We start from the raw sequence: 17,267 nt of genomic DNA, 5'->3' as shown, positions 1-17,267 counted from the left end.
TGATTTTTAAGATTTTAATTAGCCAGTGCAATCCATCATCTTTTTGGGGTTGGCGCTAATTTGATTCTTCCTTCTGGTCCTCGTGTTGTTGAGGTGGTCGCTGATGAGATGCAGACTTCTGGTCCCCGGATGTTGAGGTGAGCGCTCATGAGGTACAGCTTTCTGATCCCCGTTGTGTTGAGGTGGGCGTTCAAGAAATACAGCTTTCTGGTCTCCGTGATGTTGATGAGGTCGCTCGTAGGGTGCAGCATTCTGGTCATGTGGTGTTGAGGTGGTCGCTGATGAGACGCAGAATTCTGGTCACCATGACATTGAGGAGGGCGCTCATGTTGGGCAGACTTCTGGTCCCCGGATGTTTAAGTGGGCGCTCATGAGGTACAGATTTGTGGTCCCCGTTGTGTTGAGGTTGGTGCTTATTAGATGCAGCCTTTTGGTCTCATTTTATTAAGGTGGGCGCTCATGAGGTGCAGCCGTCTGGCCCCTAGGGCGTTGAGGTGGGCTTTATGAGATTCAGCTTTCTGGTCCTCGTAATGTTGAGGAAAGCGTCCATGAGATGCAGAATTCTAGTCCCCGCGTTGTTGAGGTCATGAGATGCAGATTTCTGGTTCTTTTTGTGTTGAGGTAGGCGCTTATGTGGTCCAGCCTTCTGTTCCCATGTTGTTGAAGTGGGCGTACATAAAATGGAGCTTTCTGGTCTTTGTGTTGTTGAGGTGGGCGCTCATTAAGTGCAGCCTTCTGTTCTTTGTGGCGTTGAGATGGGCGCTGATGAGGTGCTGCCGTCTGGTCCCTAGGGCGTTGAGGTGGGAGCCCATGTCATGCAGCCTTTTGGTTACGGTGTTTTGAGGTGGACGCTTATGAGATGCAGTCTTCTGGTCCCCATATTGACAATGTAGGCGTTAATGAGATGCAGTCTTCTGGTCCCCATATTGACAATGTAGGCGTTAATGAGATGCAGCCTTCTGGTCCCCGCGTTGTTAAGGAGGCGCTAATGAGGTGCAGTCTTCTTGTTCCTAGGGCGTTGAGATGAGAGTTCATGAGGTACAGATTTCTGGTCCCCGTTGTGTTGCGGTGAGCATTTAAGAGATACAACCTTCTGGTTCCCGTGATGTTGACGAGAGCGCTCATGAGATGCATCCTTTTGGTCCCTAGGACTTTTAGGTGATCGCTCATGGGATGCTGCCTTCTGGTCCCCATGTTGTCAAAGAGGGCTCTCATGAGGTGCAGCATTCTGGTCCCTGTGGTGTTGTTGGGGTCGCTGATGAGATGCAGACTTCTGGTCCTGATGATGTTAAGGAAGGCGCTCATGAGGTGCAGCCTTCTGGTCCCTATGATGTTGAGGTGGACGCTCATGAGATGCAGACTTCAGGACCCCATGTTTTTCAGGTTGGCGCTTATGAGATGCAGCCTTCTGGTCCCATTTTTGTTGAGGTGGGCGCTCATGAGTTGCAGCCGTCTGGCCCCCAGGGCGTTCAGGTGGGCCTTCATAAGATATAGCCTTCTTATCCCCGTGTTGTTGAAGAGGGCGCTCACTAGGTGGAGGCGTCTGGTTCCTAGGGCGTTGAGGTGGGCGTTCATGAGATGCAGCTTTCTGGTCCTCGTGATATTGAGGAGAGCGTTCATGAGAAGCAGCATTGTGGTCCGCGTGTTGTTGGGGTGGGCGTTCATGCGATGCAGCTTTTTTGTCCCCATGTTTTTGATATGGGGGCTCATGAGATACATCCTTCTGGTCCCTGTGGGGTTAGAGTGGGCGCTTATGTGGCACAACCTTCTGGTCCCCTGTTGTTGAGGTGGACGCTCATGAGATGCAGATTTTTAGTCCTCGTTGTGTTGAGGTGGGCGCTTATGTGTTACAACCTTCTGGTCCAATGTTGGAGAAGTGGGCGCTCATGAGATGCAGCTTTTTGGTTCCGTGTTGTTAAGGTGGGCGCTCATGAGATGCAGCATTTAGTGTTGTTAAGGTTGGTGTATATGAGTCTTATGAGATGCAGCCTTCTGATCATCGTGTTGTTAGGATGGGCAGGAAGAAGTGGCTGATAAGGCGCACCCTTCTGGTCCCCTTGTTGTTAAAATTGGCGCTGATGAGATGCAGCCTTCTGGTTCCCGTGTTATTGAGGAAGGCGCTCTTGAAGTTCAGACTTCCTGTCCACGTACTATTTAGGTGGGCGCTGGTGAGGTTCAGCTTTCTGGTCCCCGTGTTGTTGAAGTTAACGCTGATGAGATGCAGCCTTCTGGTCCCCTTGTTGTTGAGGTGGGCGCTGATGATGTACAATCATCTGGTTCCCGTGTTTTTGTGGTGAACGCTGATGAGATGCAACCTTCTGGTCCCCGTGTTATTGATGTGGGCGCTGATGAGATTCAGCCTTCCGGTCCCTGCGTTGTTTAGGCGGGCGCTCACATAGTTTATATAACAAGCAGCAACCGACTGAAACTTGGGTCTTGGCACCAGAGATGCGACCTTGTGTCCTTGATCTGGTTCCGTGGTGTTGGGGTTTGCGCACCTGAAATGTATTAATGTGGTTACCGTGGTGTGAAAGTCGGGGTACGATGTATCACTCTGTCCCACTTTGTGTTGAGTGTGGCGGCACTTGAGATGCATTACTCTGGCTTCCTTTGTGTTGAGTGTGGCTTCACTTGAGATGCATCACTCTGGCCTCCTTTGTGTTGAGTGTGGCTGCACTTGAGATGCATTATTCTGGCTTCCTTGGTGTTGAGTGTGGCTGCACTTGAGATGCATCACTCTGGCCTCTATTGTGTTGAGTGTGGCTGCACTTGAGATGCATTACTCTGGCTTCCTTGGTGTTGAGTGTGGCTGCACTTGAGATGCATCACTCTGGCCTCTATTGTGTTGAGTGTGGCTGCACTTGAGATACATCACTCTGGCCTCATTTGTGTTGAGTGTGGCTGCACTTGAGATGTATCACTCTGTCCCCCTTTGTGTTGAGTGTGGCTGCACTTGAGATGCATCACTCTGGCCTCTATTGTGTTGAGTGTGGCTGCACTTGAGATGCATCACTCTGCCCCCCTTTGTGTTGAGTGTGGTTGCTCTTGAGATGCATCATTCTAGTTGTTGCGCTGTGCGGTGAGCGCTTATGCAACACGGGTACCAAAGCGATACAATTTGGGTGCCCCCACCGCAACAACTGGGACTAGAAGGATGCATCTAATGGTCACCCACCTCAACACAACGGGGACCACGAGGTTTAACCTCATAAGCGCTCACCTCAACACCACGGGAACCACGAGGCTTAACTGCACTCGAGATGCAGCACTCTTGTCTTCGTGGTGTTGAGTGTTGTAGAACTCCTGTCCGGTGCCCTCCGAGGTGCAGGCCGTTTTTGATGGCCTGGATGTGGAAGAGGTGGAGTCTTTCCTCCTTGACACGACTCGTCTACTTTCGGCACACACGACATCTCGAGCTTGTTGCACATCACATGCAACTAATCTCTGAAGATGTGTGTCCGATTTGAGGTGATACTCCTCCCAATGATTTGTAAAACGTTTTTCCATGTTAAAAGCACACTGGTTTGAATTCTGCCTGTTCTTACCAACGTTTTGAAACTCATTACGCAATTTATCAATTATGTCCATATCGAAGCTAGGTTCAAAAAATGGTTGGTTAACATTGAACTTAAATGTCTTCAAGTGTTTATAATTACCCCTGTACAAGTTATTGCCTTTGGCTTGTTTCATGTCAGAAATCAAAACTTTCGGCAAACTTGCTCGAAGCGCGTGGCACTTAACTGCGTCGTTTGGCAAAAGCATTTAGAACTTGCCAAAAATGCTTAAAGTTCCCTCCTATTTCAAAGCGTGGTGGGTGATGAACTGAGATTGATGTTTTTGACCACAGTATTATTTTATGGCAAAACTGTGAAACCTTAATTACACTTGCGTTTGTCAACTGGATGCTTATGGCAATTCGTTAATAAACCTAAACTAATGACAAGCAATCCTAATCTTAAATATATTTGTTGACAGGACATTACATGCGCTTACTAGGTGCGCCAGCAATACCTGATCTGCCCTTCTACTTATCCATGCTCCAGTTTCGCAAGAAGATGAGTGGTGAGCTTTTGTGGTAATGCTATTGCGTTTAAAGAGGGAATATTTAGAAGCGAGTGGTAAGTTGTGTTTATTTTACTTTGGTGCCTGTCTTTATTCTAAATAGTTTATCGAACAGTTTGAGTACATTAAGAATAATAAGCATTAGTATTAAAAATTAGTAATAAAACAGATTGCATGTGACAATTTGTATGACGCAGTAACGTATTTGATTAAATCACCTTAAAAAACCCTGTTGTTTATGTAACAATTTCGTAACTGAAATACTTTAGTATAACCGTTAAATCGAAATGTTATTTGTTTCATAGAAGATTTAACATTCTAGGTGTGAAACGAAACTTGTTCATGATATTTGTCCCACAGATGTGTACGACATCTGTGGGGTCTTTGTTACTGTCGTTGCAGCAAAAAAATTTGAGAATTAAGTTTTTTGATTCAAGATTATGATTGTTTAATGTGATAAGTTTGGATGTTGAACTAATGCGAGGTTTACTATGTGTTTGGCGGTTTCTTGCTTTCCATAAGCTTTCTGGGTTAGTTTACCATTTTACCCAGCGTTTGTCGCTTTGTTTGTGTTTGCTGCCTGGTGTGGTCGCCAGTCACAGATCATCGCATAGACTTGCATCTCAGTTGTAACTAGTGATGCACCGATGTTAGGATGGCTAAAACACAGCCGAATATGCCGCTTTGCCGAAGTTTCGGCCCGAATTTCTTTGTTGAAACACAAAGTGGTTTAGTGAAGGTTTTTTCATTTCCTACCAATATACTTGTTGTATTGTTTGATAAGACCATAGGCACATGAGTCAAATGTGTTCAGATAAACAGGCTGTTAACAACTTGGATTGAACAACCTGTTTGCACGTTTGAATGTTTTCAAATAAGAAGTTTATTGTTAAGATTAGTCCAGATTGTTCAATTTCTTCACTTGTGCATTTAGATTATGGTTCATGTTGTAATTAGTTGGTTTCATAACTTTTTGCTTTCATGTTTTTTCCTCTTTTGGAGATGTAGGGCCACATTGCTGTAATAATAGTTTTGCGTTAAAAATCTGACCCTGATTGTAATTCATTGTATTTAAGACTCGTGATGTATTTTTAAATGTTTTTGACAACAACAAACAAACGAAGGAAGGACAGAACTGTGTGAATGTTACAAAACAAAACAGTTTAACGCAAAGATAAGAGGTCAAAATAGAATTTAGTTAACGGATGGGCAATAAACTATCTAAAAAAGATTAATTCATCCCGCAAAAGTGATAACAAAGCAACCAAGTCCAACCTGTCTCGAAGAACCCAGTTCCAATCCAGCTTGACCAGATAATTCTGAACCCCAATCCAGTTTAACCCAAGGACCAGATGATGCTAAACCCCAACCCAGCATGACTAAAAGAACAGCTGATGTTAAACCTCAGTCTAGCTTGACCCACCAAGAACCAGATAGTACTGAACCCCAACCTAACTTGACCCAAAAACCAGATGATTTTGAACCCAATCTCATCTTATACTTGATGCCGGATGTAGGTGTGCACGAAAACGCACCAGCATGTACCGATCACCGATCAGCCCTTTCTGCATGAAACAAAGTCCTTAACCTAGGCCTCCAACGCAGGATTACTCCATTCCATCATGACACCGAGGTTCTCGCGAAGTGTCCACTGAAGAAGACGCGACACTTTATCTATAAAATGCTCAACCAGATACACTTTTCTGTCCGCAACCCGGCAGGGATCGTAGAACGAAGAGGGCTCACACGGACTTCACTTGCCGAACCCGTGAGATGGGTCAAGAACTGTTCACCTAACTGAAAACTGTGAGGTCTGTCGATTTAAGGAGTGGACGTTGGTAATTGTTATCAAGAAACTCCACCAGGTTTTCAGTTGATGATGTGCGCAACTACCTGCGAGGCTCGGCACCATCAAGAAAGCCGAGAAGCTAAAGGACGGGGCGTCCTAGATGGCAAGCGGTTCTTTGAAGTGAACACCTCCGAACTGAGGAACCGGCCTAACGACCCTAAATTTAGAATCGGAGACTTCTCCTATTATTTCAGTTTTCTTCCTAGTTGTGTCCAGTTTATTATACGATCCCGCTTGAGACTTCTAGCCTCCTGATTGGCCGACCGTCCGCCAATGAGGGACTTTGTCCTAAGTTTATTATGTCGCCATTTTGTTTCTTTACTACCAGCTACCGAAACGCGAACTCACGCAAATCTCCCGAACACAAGCGCGCGTCTGCCTTTCTAATTTTCTGGTTCCTATTAGTGACCTACTTGTATTTGATTGTGTATGGTCATTTCGTCATTGTATTTATTGCTGTGTTTCCGCCATTTTGTTTTATTGCGACTTGCTATCGAGACGCGAGCTCACGCACATCCGCTTAGTCGGGAAGCAAAAGCCCGCGTGTACCGTTTCATTTTTCTTGAAGTGTATTATCTTGAGGACCACTGGTTTATTTTTATATTTATCAGTTAGTTATTCACAATTTTGTTTTCTCTCCCTCACAGTTGCACAACTCTGTACTTTTTGCATTTTGATGAAGGTTCGTGTTGTATTACAGCCTTAATGACTTTATAACTTTTAGATACCTTGGTTTGTAACTTTACTTTCTTTTTGTAGGTATAGGACCACATTGTTGTAACAACAACATTTTTACTTTGAAAATAGACATGTTGCGTTTCAACAACTGATGTAGTTTTGGTCCAATATTTTGGAAATTGTTAAGCTCCAGTCATACTGAAAGAAAACTTGTGACGTGGAAGAAATAAAACAAACAGAAGGCCAACGCAAACCTTGTTACAATCACGTGAAAAACAACCTAGTTCTTTACAATGGACGACCCGGGTACGGTTGAACCCCAACCTCGCTTGATCCAACAACTAGATGATGCTGATCCCCAATCAAACACGGTCCAAAGACAGGGTGACGTTGTACCTCAGCACAGCGCAACGGAAGAATCCAGGGCTATGATACCTCAATCAAGCTCAGGCCATCCTTTGCCGGTTGATGTGCAGGGCAGGAATTTGGTTTTCAACTTGGTAAGTATTACACAATATCATACCGTATTCTTCTTCAAATCTTCTTTTTGTGCAGGAAAGCGAACAAGCACCTCAGATTGGAGACACAAACATCCACACAACTGGATCAGTTTACAACGCTCCAGTCTATCAACAACACTTCACACAACATGTAACAGTGTATCAGACATACGAACAAGCTCACTGCTCGTCTCAGTGGCTTGCTCAACACCATTTAGATGAGGAAACTGTACCTGAACTCCCTACTACGTCCCCCTCACCCGAACAAGCTCACTGCTTGTCTCAGTTGCCTGCTCCACAATTCTTAGATGAAAAAACTACATCCAATCTCCCCGATACATCTACATCATCGGCACAAAGGCAGAGGTTTTCTGAACATAAACCTTCAACATCAACGAAGTACCACGGAAAACATGAGTATTTTAATTCTTTTTTAGAATTGATGTCGTTGCTCAAACAAAGAGCACAAGAAATCGCCAGTGAAGAATCGTCTCTAGCTGATATTGCTGAACGGAAAATAACACCTGTCAACCTTGCCATAGTAGACAAACCACAGCGAATTGATAATGAGTTTCAAGCAGAAGGACATTATCGCAGCAGAAAGGAGCTTGCAAAGGTTTACAACATACCACAAAGTGGGATCACTGGTGAAGAAATGTTTGTTCGTGCAAAAGAAACAGCGCAACAAGAAGCGGAATGGAAATTCAAACCGGATGAAGCAAAAGCCAAAGAAGATTACGTGGAAAAACATGGAAACGTGGTCGGTGTGGTCGGACAAGCTGGAATAGGAAAGACGACCTCAGCCAAAAAGTGGGCCATGCAAGGTTTAAGAGGAGAGTTGTTCGGAGAAACTTCCTTCTTCTTTTACATTGTGGTCAGGCACATCGATTTTAAAAAAAAGATGACACTTTTTGAGTTCCTTCTCTCCACCATGTCGATTCAACAAGATTACACTTTGGAACAAGAAAAAAGCATTCTAAAAGCCATTTGCAATGATCCAAATGTTGTGATGATTTTCGACGGATGTGACGAGGCAGCTTTTAAATCATTCTCCACTAAAGTTCCCGAACCCCAACTATATTCGAAATCCAGGGCGGAAAACTACCTGAAGCATTTGGCGGGAGGAAACTTGCTTCCACGTGCTCGTAAGATTATCACGTCACGACCAACTCAGCTATACAAGCTCCATCCTTCATATCGACCCAGGTTTATTGTTCAAATACTTGGATTGACCCCAACATCACAAAATGAACTTGGACGTCAGATATGTGAAGACAGATATGAAGATGTACAACAAAAACTAGAGCAAAACCGCAATGTATTCGCTTACTGTTATGTTCCGGTCAATTTTATATTGACACTAGTGTACTTGATGAATTACGATGGAGATATTCACTTTGTTTCACTCACTCGAGTCCTTGCTTTCACTTGTGGCCAATATCTCACAACCAACCATTTAAGGGACCAAGAAGGTGAGTTGGACAAACTGGCGAAGTTGGCCTATGATGCATTTCTAAAGATGAAGATCGTATTCAAGTTAAAAGCATTCACAAAAGCAGGTATCAAGGAATCCACAGCCGGTGCATTTACAAACACGTCAGTCACAAAGCACGGGAATCTCAAGCTGACGATATTGGATGGCCACAAAGTTCGATATTTCTCTCATCTTATCTGGCAAGAGTTTTTTGTTGCTTTCTACCTGATGATGATCATGTCCCCCGATAAGTTTGAGAAAATCCTCAAACAACTTAATGACGACAGATGGGAAGTTGTTTCCAAGTTTGTTTTCGGGATTTGCGATTCTTCGGTTTTCGATCAACTCGAGCCAGTTGTTCCTGAAAGTTCCCTCGAAGATTGGAAGCAAAAGAAATCTTTGCTTCTGAAATTCATCCAGTCCAAGCCGAAGTTCAGCAGTAAAGGAGAAATCATGCAGGTTTGCAGCTGGGCTCATGAGTCAAATGATCCGGAGATTGCTTCATCTGTGGCCTCCCTACTTCCTGATGAGCTCGACCTTCGTCAATCATCTCTCCTCCCAGTTGACTACGAGAATCTTTCCTTCGTGATTCAACACAGAGAGAAACCGGTAACACTGGGATTTGTGCATAAATTGTTGTTTTAAAATCTAAGATATGTGTTTTTGCATAATTTTCGTAGCAGCCAACTTCAGTCAATTACAATTTGAATCTCTTATTTGTAAAAAAAATTTTCCACAACTGGACACTATATCACTACGCATACAACCATAAAAGAACACAAACACAACGAGGCCCAAACTGTCGAAATTCTCTCAAACGAAAGTTAAAACAACGCCACGTTACTATCGTCAAATTATTATTAGTTACACTGACCTCGCATGTCGCGTCGAAACTTTATTCACTTTTGCATCACGCTGAATAAAATTGATGGTTACATGTTTCGGTATATAATGGTGTCTTTGTTTGCTAAGAAGTAAAAATGGCTGTGTATATCATATACATATATGGTTCAATATAAACAAAGGCGTGGAAAATAATGTAAAATGTGCAATTGTGAAAATAATAATGTTAGATATACACAAAAAGCAACAACACATGCACCAAAATATAGTAATAATCAGACAACAGAAAACTATTAAAAATCAACGCACAACCAATAAAAAAAAGTACAAAAAAACAGCCTTGGTGTACAATACAATAAAAAAGAAAAATATTCGTATGCGATTACAAGTGATGGAAATAACCAAAGTTGTAATGCAGCTTGAACCAATACGCAAATTCGCCATGTGTATCGGTTGCCAATCATTTTCAGATGTCTGTAGCAGAACGAATAATCGTGTTCCCCATATCTTTGTGTATATACTTGTAATATGTCGCCTTAAATATTTGAACATTTATTGAAATTCATCCAAATAACCAACTTATAATATACAATGTTTGTGTTCGCAATGTACAAGCCATCCTGTCGCACGTGTCAGTGCATAATAATTTTCTGTTACATTCTTACAGCATGAAGTCTCCGTTTACAAAAGAAATTGCCACATAACAGGAGGGATTGAATTTGTTTGCGACAACTTAAAATGTAAATAAGAGTCATTGCAAGCACTGGAATTATTATTTGACAGATACATACGGTGGCGCTGTTTAACCTTCGCAACTATCCCGATTGTATTCTAATACTCGAGGCTACCTCCTAGTTCGTGAAACGGTTCAAGACCCTGCACTAACGGCTTATCGCTAAAACCAAGTTACAACGGTGATTTGACTAAATAATATATATTATGATAAATCAAACCTTTAAAAAGTATTCTTCAATCACGTTACGTTGCAGCAGGCCACAGCGCAGCACAACAACACCAAAAAAATAACGCACATATCCCCGGGGCCAGGAGAGAACTAGTTTACAAAGCAAGAGGGAAAGTTACGTCACACGCCTCTAGCAAAGTAGCCTATCACGACGCGCCATGCAAAATCACTGAAGCGGGGATGCGTTCGAATTTTACTGGTCTTAAAATACAAAAAAAAGTATTAAGTTAAAAATCCTAAAATGTTAGACAAGAAAACAAAAGCGGAAAAACAAGAAGTGAAAAAAAAAACGTGAAAATAAATTCATCAATGCAAATTATTCGTGACAACAATCGAAACAAACATTATGAAACATACATACACATATATTATTAGATAAATAAGATTATTGTGTAAAACAAGTGCAATAACTAGATATTAAATAAGCATGAAAACAAAGGTGCGAACTTAACAGTGAATAACGAAACTAAGCGAACACCGATTCACGTTACAAAATCACAACATCTTTATGGAAGGAAAGCCAATAAAACGTCACATGACTATCATCCAATCATTACCGACCACGTATGTCAGGTCGAAACTTTATTTACTTGCGCATTACGCTGAAGTTAATGGTTACATGTTTCAGAACATAATGGAGTCGTGGCTGAGAAGTAACAATAGTTGTATATATCATATAAATATAAGGGTAAATATAAACAAAAAAGGCGTGGAAAATAAAGTGAAATGTGAAATTGTCCAAATAGTAATGTTAAGTTCGATTTACACAAAGAGCAAGAACAAATGCAGTGAAATATATAAAGTGCGCAAATAAACAGACGAAACAAAACTATAGAAAATCAAAGCATGAGCTAACAAAGTAAAACTACACAAAAACTGCTGGTGGACAATAGTATAAAAAATAACAACATTCGTATGCAAACATCACAAGTGTCACAACATACCAAAGTATAACGCACAAGATGTGTATCCGTTGTCAATCATTTTTAGATATCTGCAGCAGAAGTACAATCGTGTTGTCCATTTCTTTTTGTCTTGTTGGCAATATGTCTCAAAATATTGGATTATTTTCTAAAATTTATTCATATAACCACCTTATAATGTTAACTGTTCGCGTTTGCATTGCACAACCGCTTAGCCCAGTGGTTTTCAACCGGGGGTGCGCGGAACCCTGGAATTCCGCCAAGCGTTTTCAGGGGATCCGCGACAACTTCTTAATTTCCGGAAAACAAGATTAATCAATCGCAATTTAAAAAAAAACGCTTTGGCGTTTAAGAAATAGCATGAAAATTCTTAAAGCATATGAGCCAATAAATGATAAGCTGCAGACAGTGCACACTGTTTCGACCTATAAGGTCTCATCAGTGCAGCTGGTGACGAGAGATTGGCCGCATTGGCTAGTGCATTCCCCTCAACCTGAATTCGTCCTACTCCCGTAGGATTAAGCAAACTTCAGTTAGCAGCTCTAAAAGTGCACACAGAGCAGTTCAGCGCCATCAACAGTCATAACATAATATCGGCCTGGAATAAAAACTTTTGGCCATAACGGGGTTGTTGCACAACAACATACGTTTGCAAACACAGCGTTTCCGACTCTTGCGTCGCTTATTAATGGGCGCAAGAGGTGTGCCCCAAAAAGCCACAGTCATAAAAATACCAAATGCACTTTGCGAAAACGCAGAAAAAGAGCAACCGGCTCGTCGAATAGATTCTTCGAATTAATGGGACTCATTTTCTGACCCCTTGCATATATCAGGAGAAGCGATTCGTATGGATTTTCCGTCGACTAGCACCGGCATCAAGTTTGGTGAAGCGACATGGGCCCGAAACCCTTCACCAAACGCCTGCAACCAATCCCACTGTGTCTGATTCTGGTATGGTTGAAGAGTAGCTATTCCCCTGTTCTATATGTTAAAGCTGTTCCACATCTTTAATTATTACTTTAAGTTTGCCTGTGTTAGGAGCTTCTTGAAGCGTGTCGAAATCAATCCAGTCACTATATTGTTTAACATAGTACTAAAGTTTAAAATCACTTGTACCAAACACATTGGCAATCTCCTCATAAAGGTCATTGAGGCATTTTACAGTGACAAGTTGCTTTGTTTGGTTATGTGTCACATGAAATGTAAATGACATTTTGCTGAATATCTGAAAAACACAAATGTGGTAAACCTACAAACAATGCAGGTACTTTAATTTAATGTAACTGTTGTAAAGTATAAGCATAAAAAGGACCAGCAAGTTCACTGCCAAGTTTTACCACCTGCCAAAACTTGCATAATAAATGAACACAGTATGCATGAAGCTGTTTGTTCACAAATAGGTCATAGATATTGCCAACTAAAAACCAAGCACGTTTAAATGACCAACCAAATTTCACTTAAAAAAAACAGGATGATCATCGACAACATTAATCACAAACATATGTCACTAATTTTGTAGTGGCAGCAATCAAAATGTAAATCTATGCCACCATAAGAAAAAAACATCTCCAAAAATTAAAAAACAAAAATAACTAATGCAGTAGGTAACATACTAATGTCCAACTTATGACAAATATGCGTTTTTCCATACACCATAGTTTCGTATTCCAAACAACAAATATTGTAATGTAACCCGGCACTTTAGAAATCTTCAGTAGTAACACTGCATAGCTGCACTGGGCATTAGAACGTGTCAACAAAGACAATTTAAACACAGCATATACAAACCGTTTTGTTTTAAGAAACTTCGGATTAAACTTCTTACTGTCTGACTGCACAGCATTACCTGATTAGCATAGATAAACACACAGACTACAAACTCAAACGCGTGTTTTTCGCAGCAACCTGGTCTACAAAATGCAAGCGCGCATGCGCAGTAGTTGAGCATTGGTGTGGTGGCGGCCGTTTTATTCCAACGCCTTTTACAAAACTACTGAATAAAAAAACAGTAAACAACAATCAAATAAGTTAATTTACGCACAAAGTGTAATTTAGTTGGGCTACGCCCGGTAAGAAACAATGTTGACCACGAAACTGGCACAACGGGGAAAAAAACCATATTCCACCTTTAATGTAAAGGCAAAAGGAGTAAAATATGCCCGGAAAGGTACATATAAAAGATACAACCTACGAAAAAGGGTGGAAAAAAAATCCACCTAACACAAATCCATCTTTAGCATTTACAGTGTAGCTGACTTCAGAACAGGGCGTCGACCGTCGAAAATAAGCCAGCTGCTCGTCTGACACCAGATCAAGTAACAACTTGGTCCTGTGTCCTTCTGGAGCTCCAACATCGCGACAGTAGGTCGCCAGCACCGTGGTAAAATTATGCAAACCTAAATCTCGGCAATAACGCGGAGATTTCATCATTACATTAAAAAACATCACATAAACGAAAACAAACTAAATCGAACTGAAACCGGCTTTTCTCACAAACTGAAACAGCGGTGTTGTGGTGACAGGGTCCTGGCGTGCTCGCCAATTTGTTACCTAATATTTTGGCAGGCCTGATAAATCGATCTTATGCACCAAGCCTGCTTACTTAATTCGTAACCGGTCCAGAACCCTGCAATAACGGATCACCACTAAAGCCAATTATACTTCCTCACGCTGGTTTTGCTTATGGGCGTCACTTATATTCAAAACAATGTAAAAATGACGACGTTACACTGGACACGTGGCAACCCACCACCAATACCAACACCAACACTAAGTTTCACGGCGCCCAGAGAAAAGCCATATCATCGACTAGTGACGCCCTATTTAAGGCATGCGGAACAGTAAGGCACATTCCGGCGCAATCAACGCTTTCACACCTGATCACTCCTAAGGGGGAAGCAGCGAGGGGGGCAGAACACAAAAACGTAATTAAGGTGCCACAACGAACACAATAAGTGACGGTGACAAAACTAGCAAAATAAAAATTCGCTACATTCCCCTCAACCTGAATTCGTCCTACTCCCGTAGGATTAAGCAAACTTCAGTTAGCAGCTCTAAAAGTGCACACAGAGCAGTTCAGCGCCATCAACAGTCAAAACATCATATCGGCCTGGAATACAAACTTTTGGCCATAACGGGGTTGTTGCACAACAACATAGGTTTGCAAACACAGCGTTTCCGACTCATGCGTCTCTTATTAATGGGCGCAAGAGGTGTTTCCAAAAAACACACAGTCACAAAAATACCAAATGCACTTTGCGAAAACGCAGAAAAAGAGCAACCGGCTCGTCGAATAGATTCTTCGAATTAATGGGACTCATTTTCTGACCCCTTGCATATATCAGGAGAAGCGATTCGTCTGGATTTTCCGTCGACTAGCACCGGCATCAAGTTTGGTGAAGCGACATGGGCCCGAAGCCCTTCACCAAACGTCTGCAACCAACCCCACATGGCGAGTCGCTTGTAATCTTCATAGCTGACTTCAGAACAGGGCGTCGCCCGTCGAAAATAAGCCAACTGCTCGTCTGAAACCAGATCAAGTAACAACTTGGTCCTGTGTCCTTCTGGAGCTCCAACATCGCGACAGTAGGTCGCCAGCACCACGGTAAAATTACGCAAACCTAAATCTCCACCATAACGCGGAGATTTCATCATTACATTAAAAAACATCGTTAATACAACACATGAGCGAAAACAAACTAAAACGAACGGAAACCGGCTTCTCTCTTAAACTAAAACAGCGGTGTTGTGGTGACAGGGTCCTGACGTGCTCGCCAATTTGTTACGGAATTATTTCGGCAGGCCTGCTAACTCGATCTTATGCACCAAACCTGCTTAGGTCCAGAACCCTGCAATAACGGCTCACCACTAAAGCCAATTATACTCCCTCACACTAGCTTATGGGCGCGACTTATATTTAAAACAATGTAAAAACGACGACGTTACACTGGGCACGTGGCAACCCACCACCAATACCATTACCAACATCACTAAGTTTCACGGCGCCCAGAGAAAAGCCATACCATCAACTAGTGACGCCCTATTTAAGGCATGCGGAACAGGAAGGCATATTCCGGCGCAATCAACGCTTTCATACCTAATCACTCCTAAGGGGAAGCAGCGAGGGTGCCACAACACAAAAACGTAATGAAGGTGCCACAACGAAAAAGAACGAAAACAATAAGTGACAAAAACTAACAAGCAAATAAAATTTCGCTACATTTGCATGCAATGATATAAAAAATGTTCTGTCAGAAACGTCCATCAAACAATTGCTACGCAAATGCACCACTGTGAATCGTTTGAAAATAATTATTAGTTTGAGTTAAATCAGGGTTGAGTTTATTTTTTTGGGATTAAACAAATTGCAACATTTACAACACTGTATATCAAAGCGTAATCTGATCAAATGTAGTGTTGTGTTATCTATTTTTATTTGCTTGCATTCGTCACTACGATAAATGTGATAATATTTATTGTATTAAAATAAGCTGAAGATACTCGACCTCTCCTTCAACGAGATCGGCAGCACGGAAGCAGCTTCGCTGAGTCCTTGCCTTCACAACATGGAACAACTTATACTGATTGCATGTGGGATCGAAAGTGAAGGCGTCGAGAAACTCTGCGATGGAGTGAAAAAGCTAACAAAGCCGGTAAAGTTTGTTGAAATATATGTTGTGTGAATATTTTAACAGCAAACATATCTGTTTGAGAAACGGTAAACTATTTGCGCCAAAGCAAAATTACAAAGCAAAATAAAAACATGTGCATAAAAAAACTATAACAGTATAGATCGATTTATTGGAAGAAGCAATGCAAGCCACACAGTGGTAATCAAATGACACCAGTATTATTGAGTAACAAACTGCTTTTGTATGTAAAAATGGGTGGTGTGTGACACACCATGAAAATGTAATTGTAATTTTACCTAACTCATATATTTAAATCTGTACAAAGCAGTAGTAACTTTTTTCTACAAGATTGACAATTATAAACACTGACACACTGGCTAACAGTATATATTCACTGTTTTTGCAGCGAAAACTAGTCAGCTATATATCTAAGAATTTAAAATCTTTGGTCCCTATGACATATGCTGTACAGACAACTCCAGTTATTGGCATAATCCAGTTATTCGCAAAATCAATATGCCAATCCTTTTTATGCAAATATACGGGTTATGCTATTAAAAGGTATGCGATTAACCAGTCGATTTTTTAATTAGCTACGGTTTAGGATTCACCATCTCTATGCAATAAAACGGATTGGGCGATTATCCAGTATTGGATTACCTGGATTCGTCTGCGTAGAACTAAAACAAAACATACAACAAAACAATATTATGTTAAAGCATATATCATACATGTGTCAAGAAACAGCACCAATGTATTGCGCTTAAACACTGTCCTTCGGTGCATATCTATTTTCGGCGCTGTATAAAATTTTGGCTGTCGTATCTGACGAAGTGGCCGTTCGTCAAGGGTGTTGCAGAATAGGAGTCAAACTATATTAAGTGTAGTTAAAAAACGGCCAAGATACTCTGACGCAACTGCAAACGCAGCACGATGTTTTGCAATAACTTGTTAGATTTTGTCATTTTCTTGTTTTTGCAAAGACATCTGGAAAATCGAAGCTTTTGGTGTTCATCATTCCCCAAACACTATTTGCTTGCGACTTACTGCAACATCGTTAAAACACGCTTCCATGGTTCTCTCGATCACTACTGAGGAATCAGTCCATGGTTTAGGTAACAAGGACACTGCCCCATCATTTCCGGACCGCGTCATCAACTTGTATTTAACCACACAGTGTTAAAAATGCACTTCTCGACGACATCCGACCACATAAACAGAAGCAGAGATTTTCATTCCAGCAACGCTAAAATAAACATTTATTAGCCCTTCCATTCGAATGCGGCTACTGTTGGCGCCAACAAAGCGGTGAGATGGTCACACCAAACAGGGTTTCAACTGTA

General features: G+C 41.8%; 1 protein-coding gene across 1 annotated transcript in view; it reads left to right on the top strand.

Annotated features, from left to right (window-relative positions):
* Positions 1-3,422: 3,422 nt before the first annotated feature.
* Positions 3,423-17,267, top strand: part of LOC145223781 (protein NLRC5-like) — a 29,946-nt gene continuing 16,101 nt past the window's right edge. The window contains exons 1-2 of the mRNA XM_080090166.1: positions 3,423-7,089; positions 7,145-9,172. Coding sequence (XP_079946292.1) covers positions 6,883-7,089; positions 7,145-9,172 — 2,235 coding nt within the window. The 5' untranslated portion in view covers positions 3,423-6,882. The remainder of the gene's footprint in view (positions 7,090-7,144; positions 9,173-17,267) is intronic.

This window comes from Phallusia mammillata, chromosome 4 (assembly GCF_965637545.1).
Source record: "Phallusia mammillata chromosome 4, kaPhaMamm4.hap1.1, whole genome shotgun sequence".
Taxonomy (NCBI): domain Eukaryota; kingdom Metazoa; phylum Chordata; class Ascidiacea; order Phlebobranchia; family Ascidiidae; genus Phallusia; species Phallusia mammillata.
This window is presented reverse-complemented; position numbering and strand designations above follow the sequence as displayed.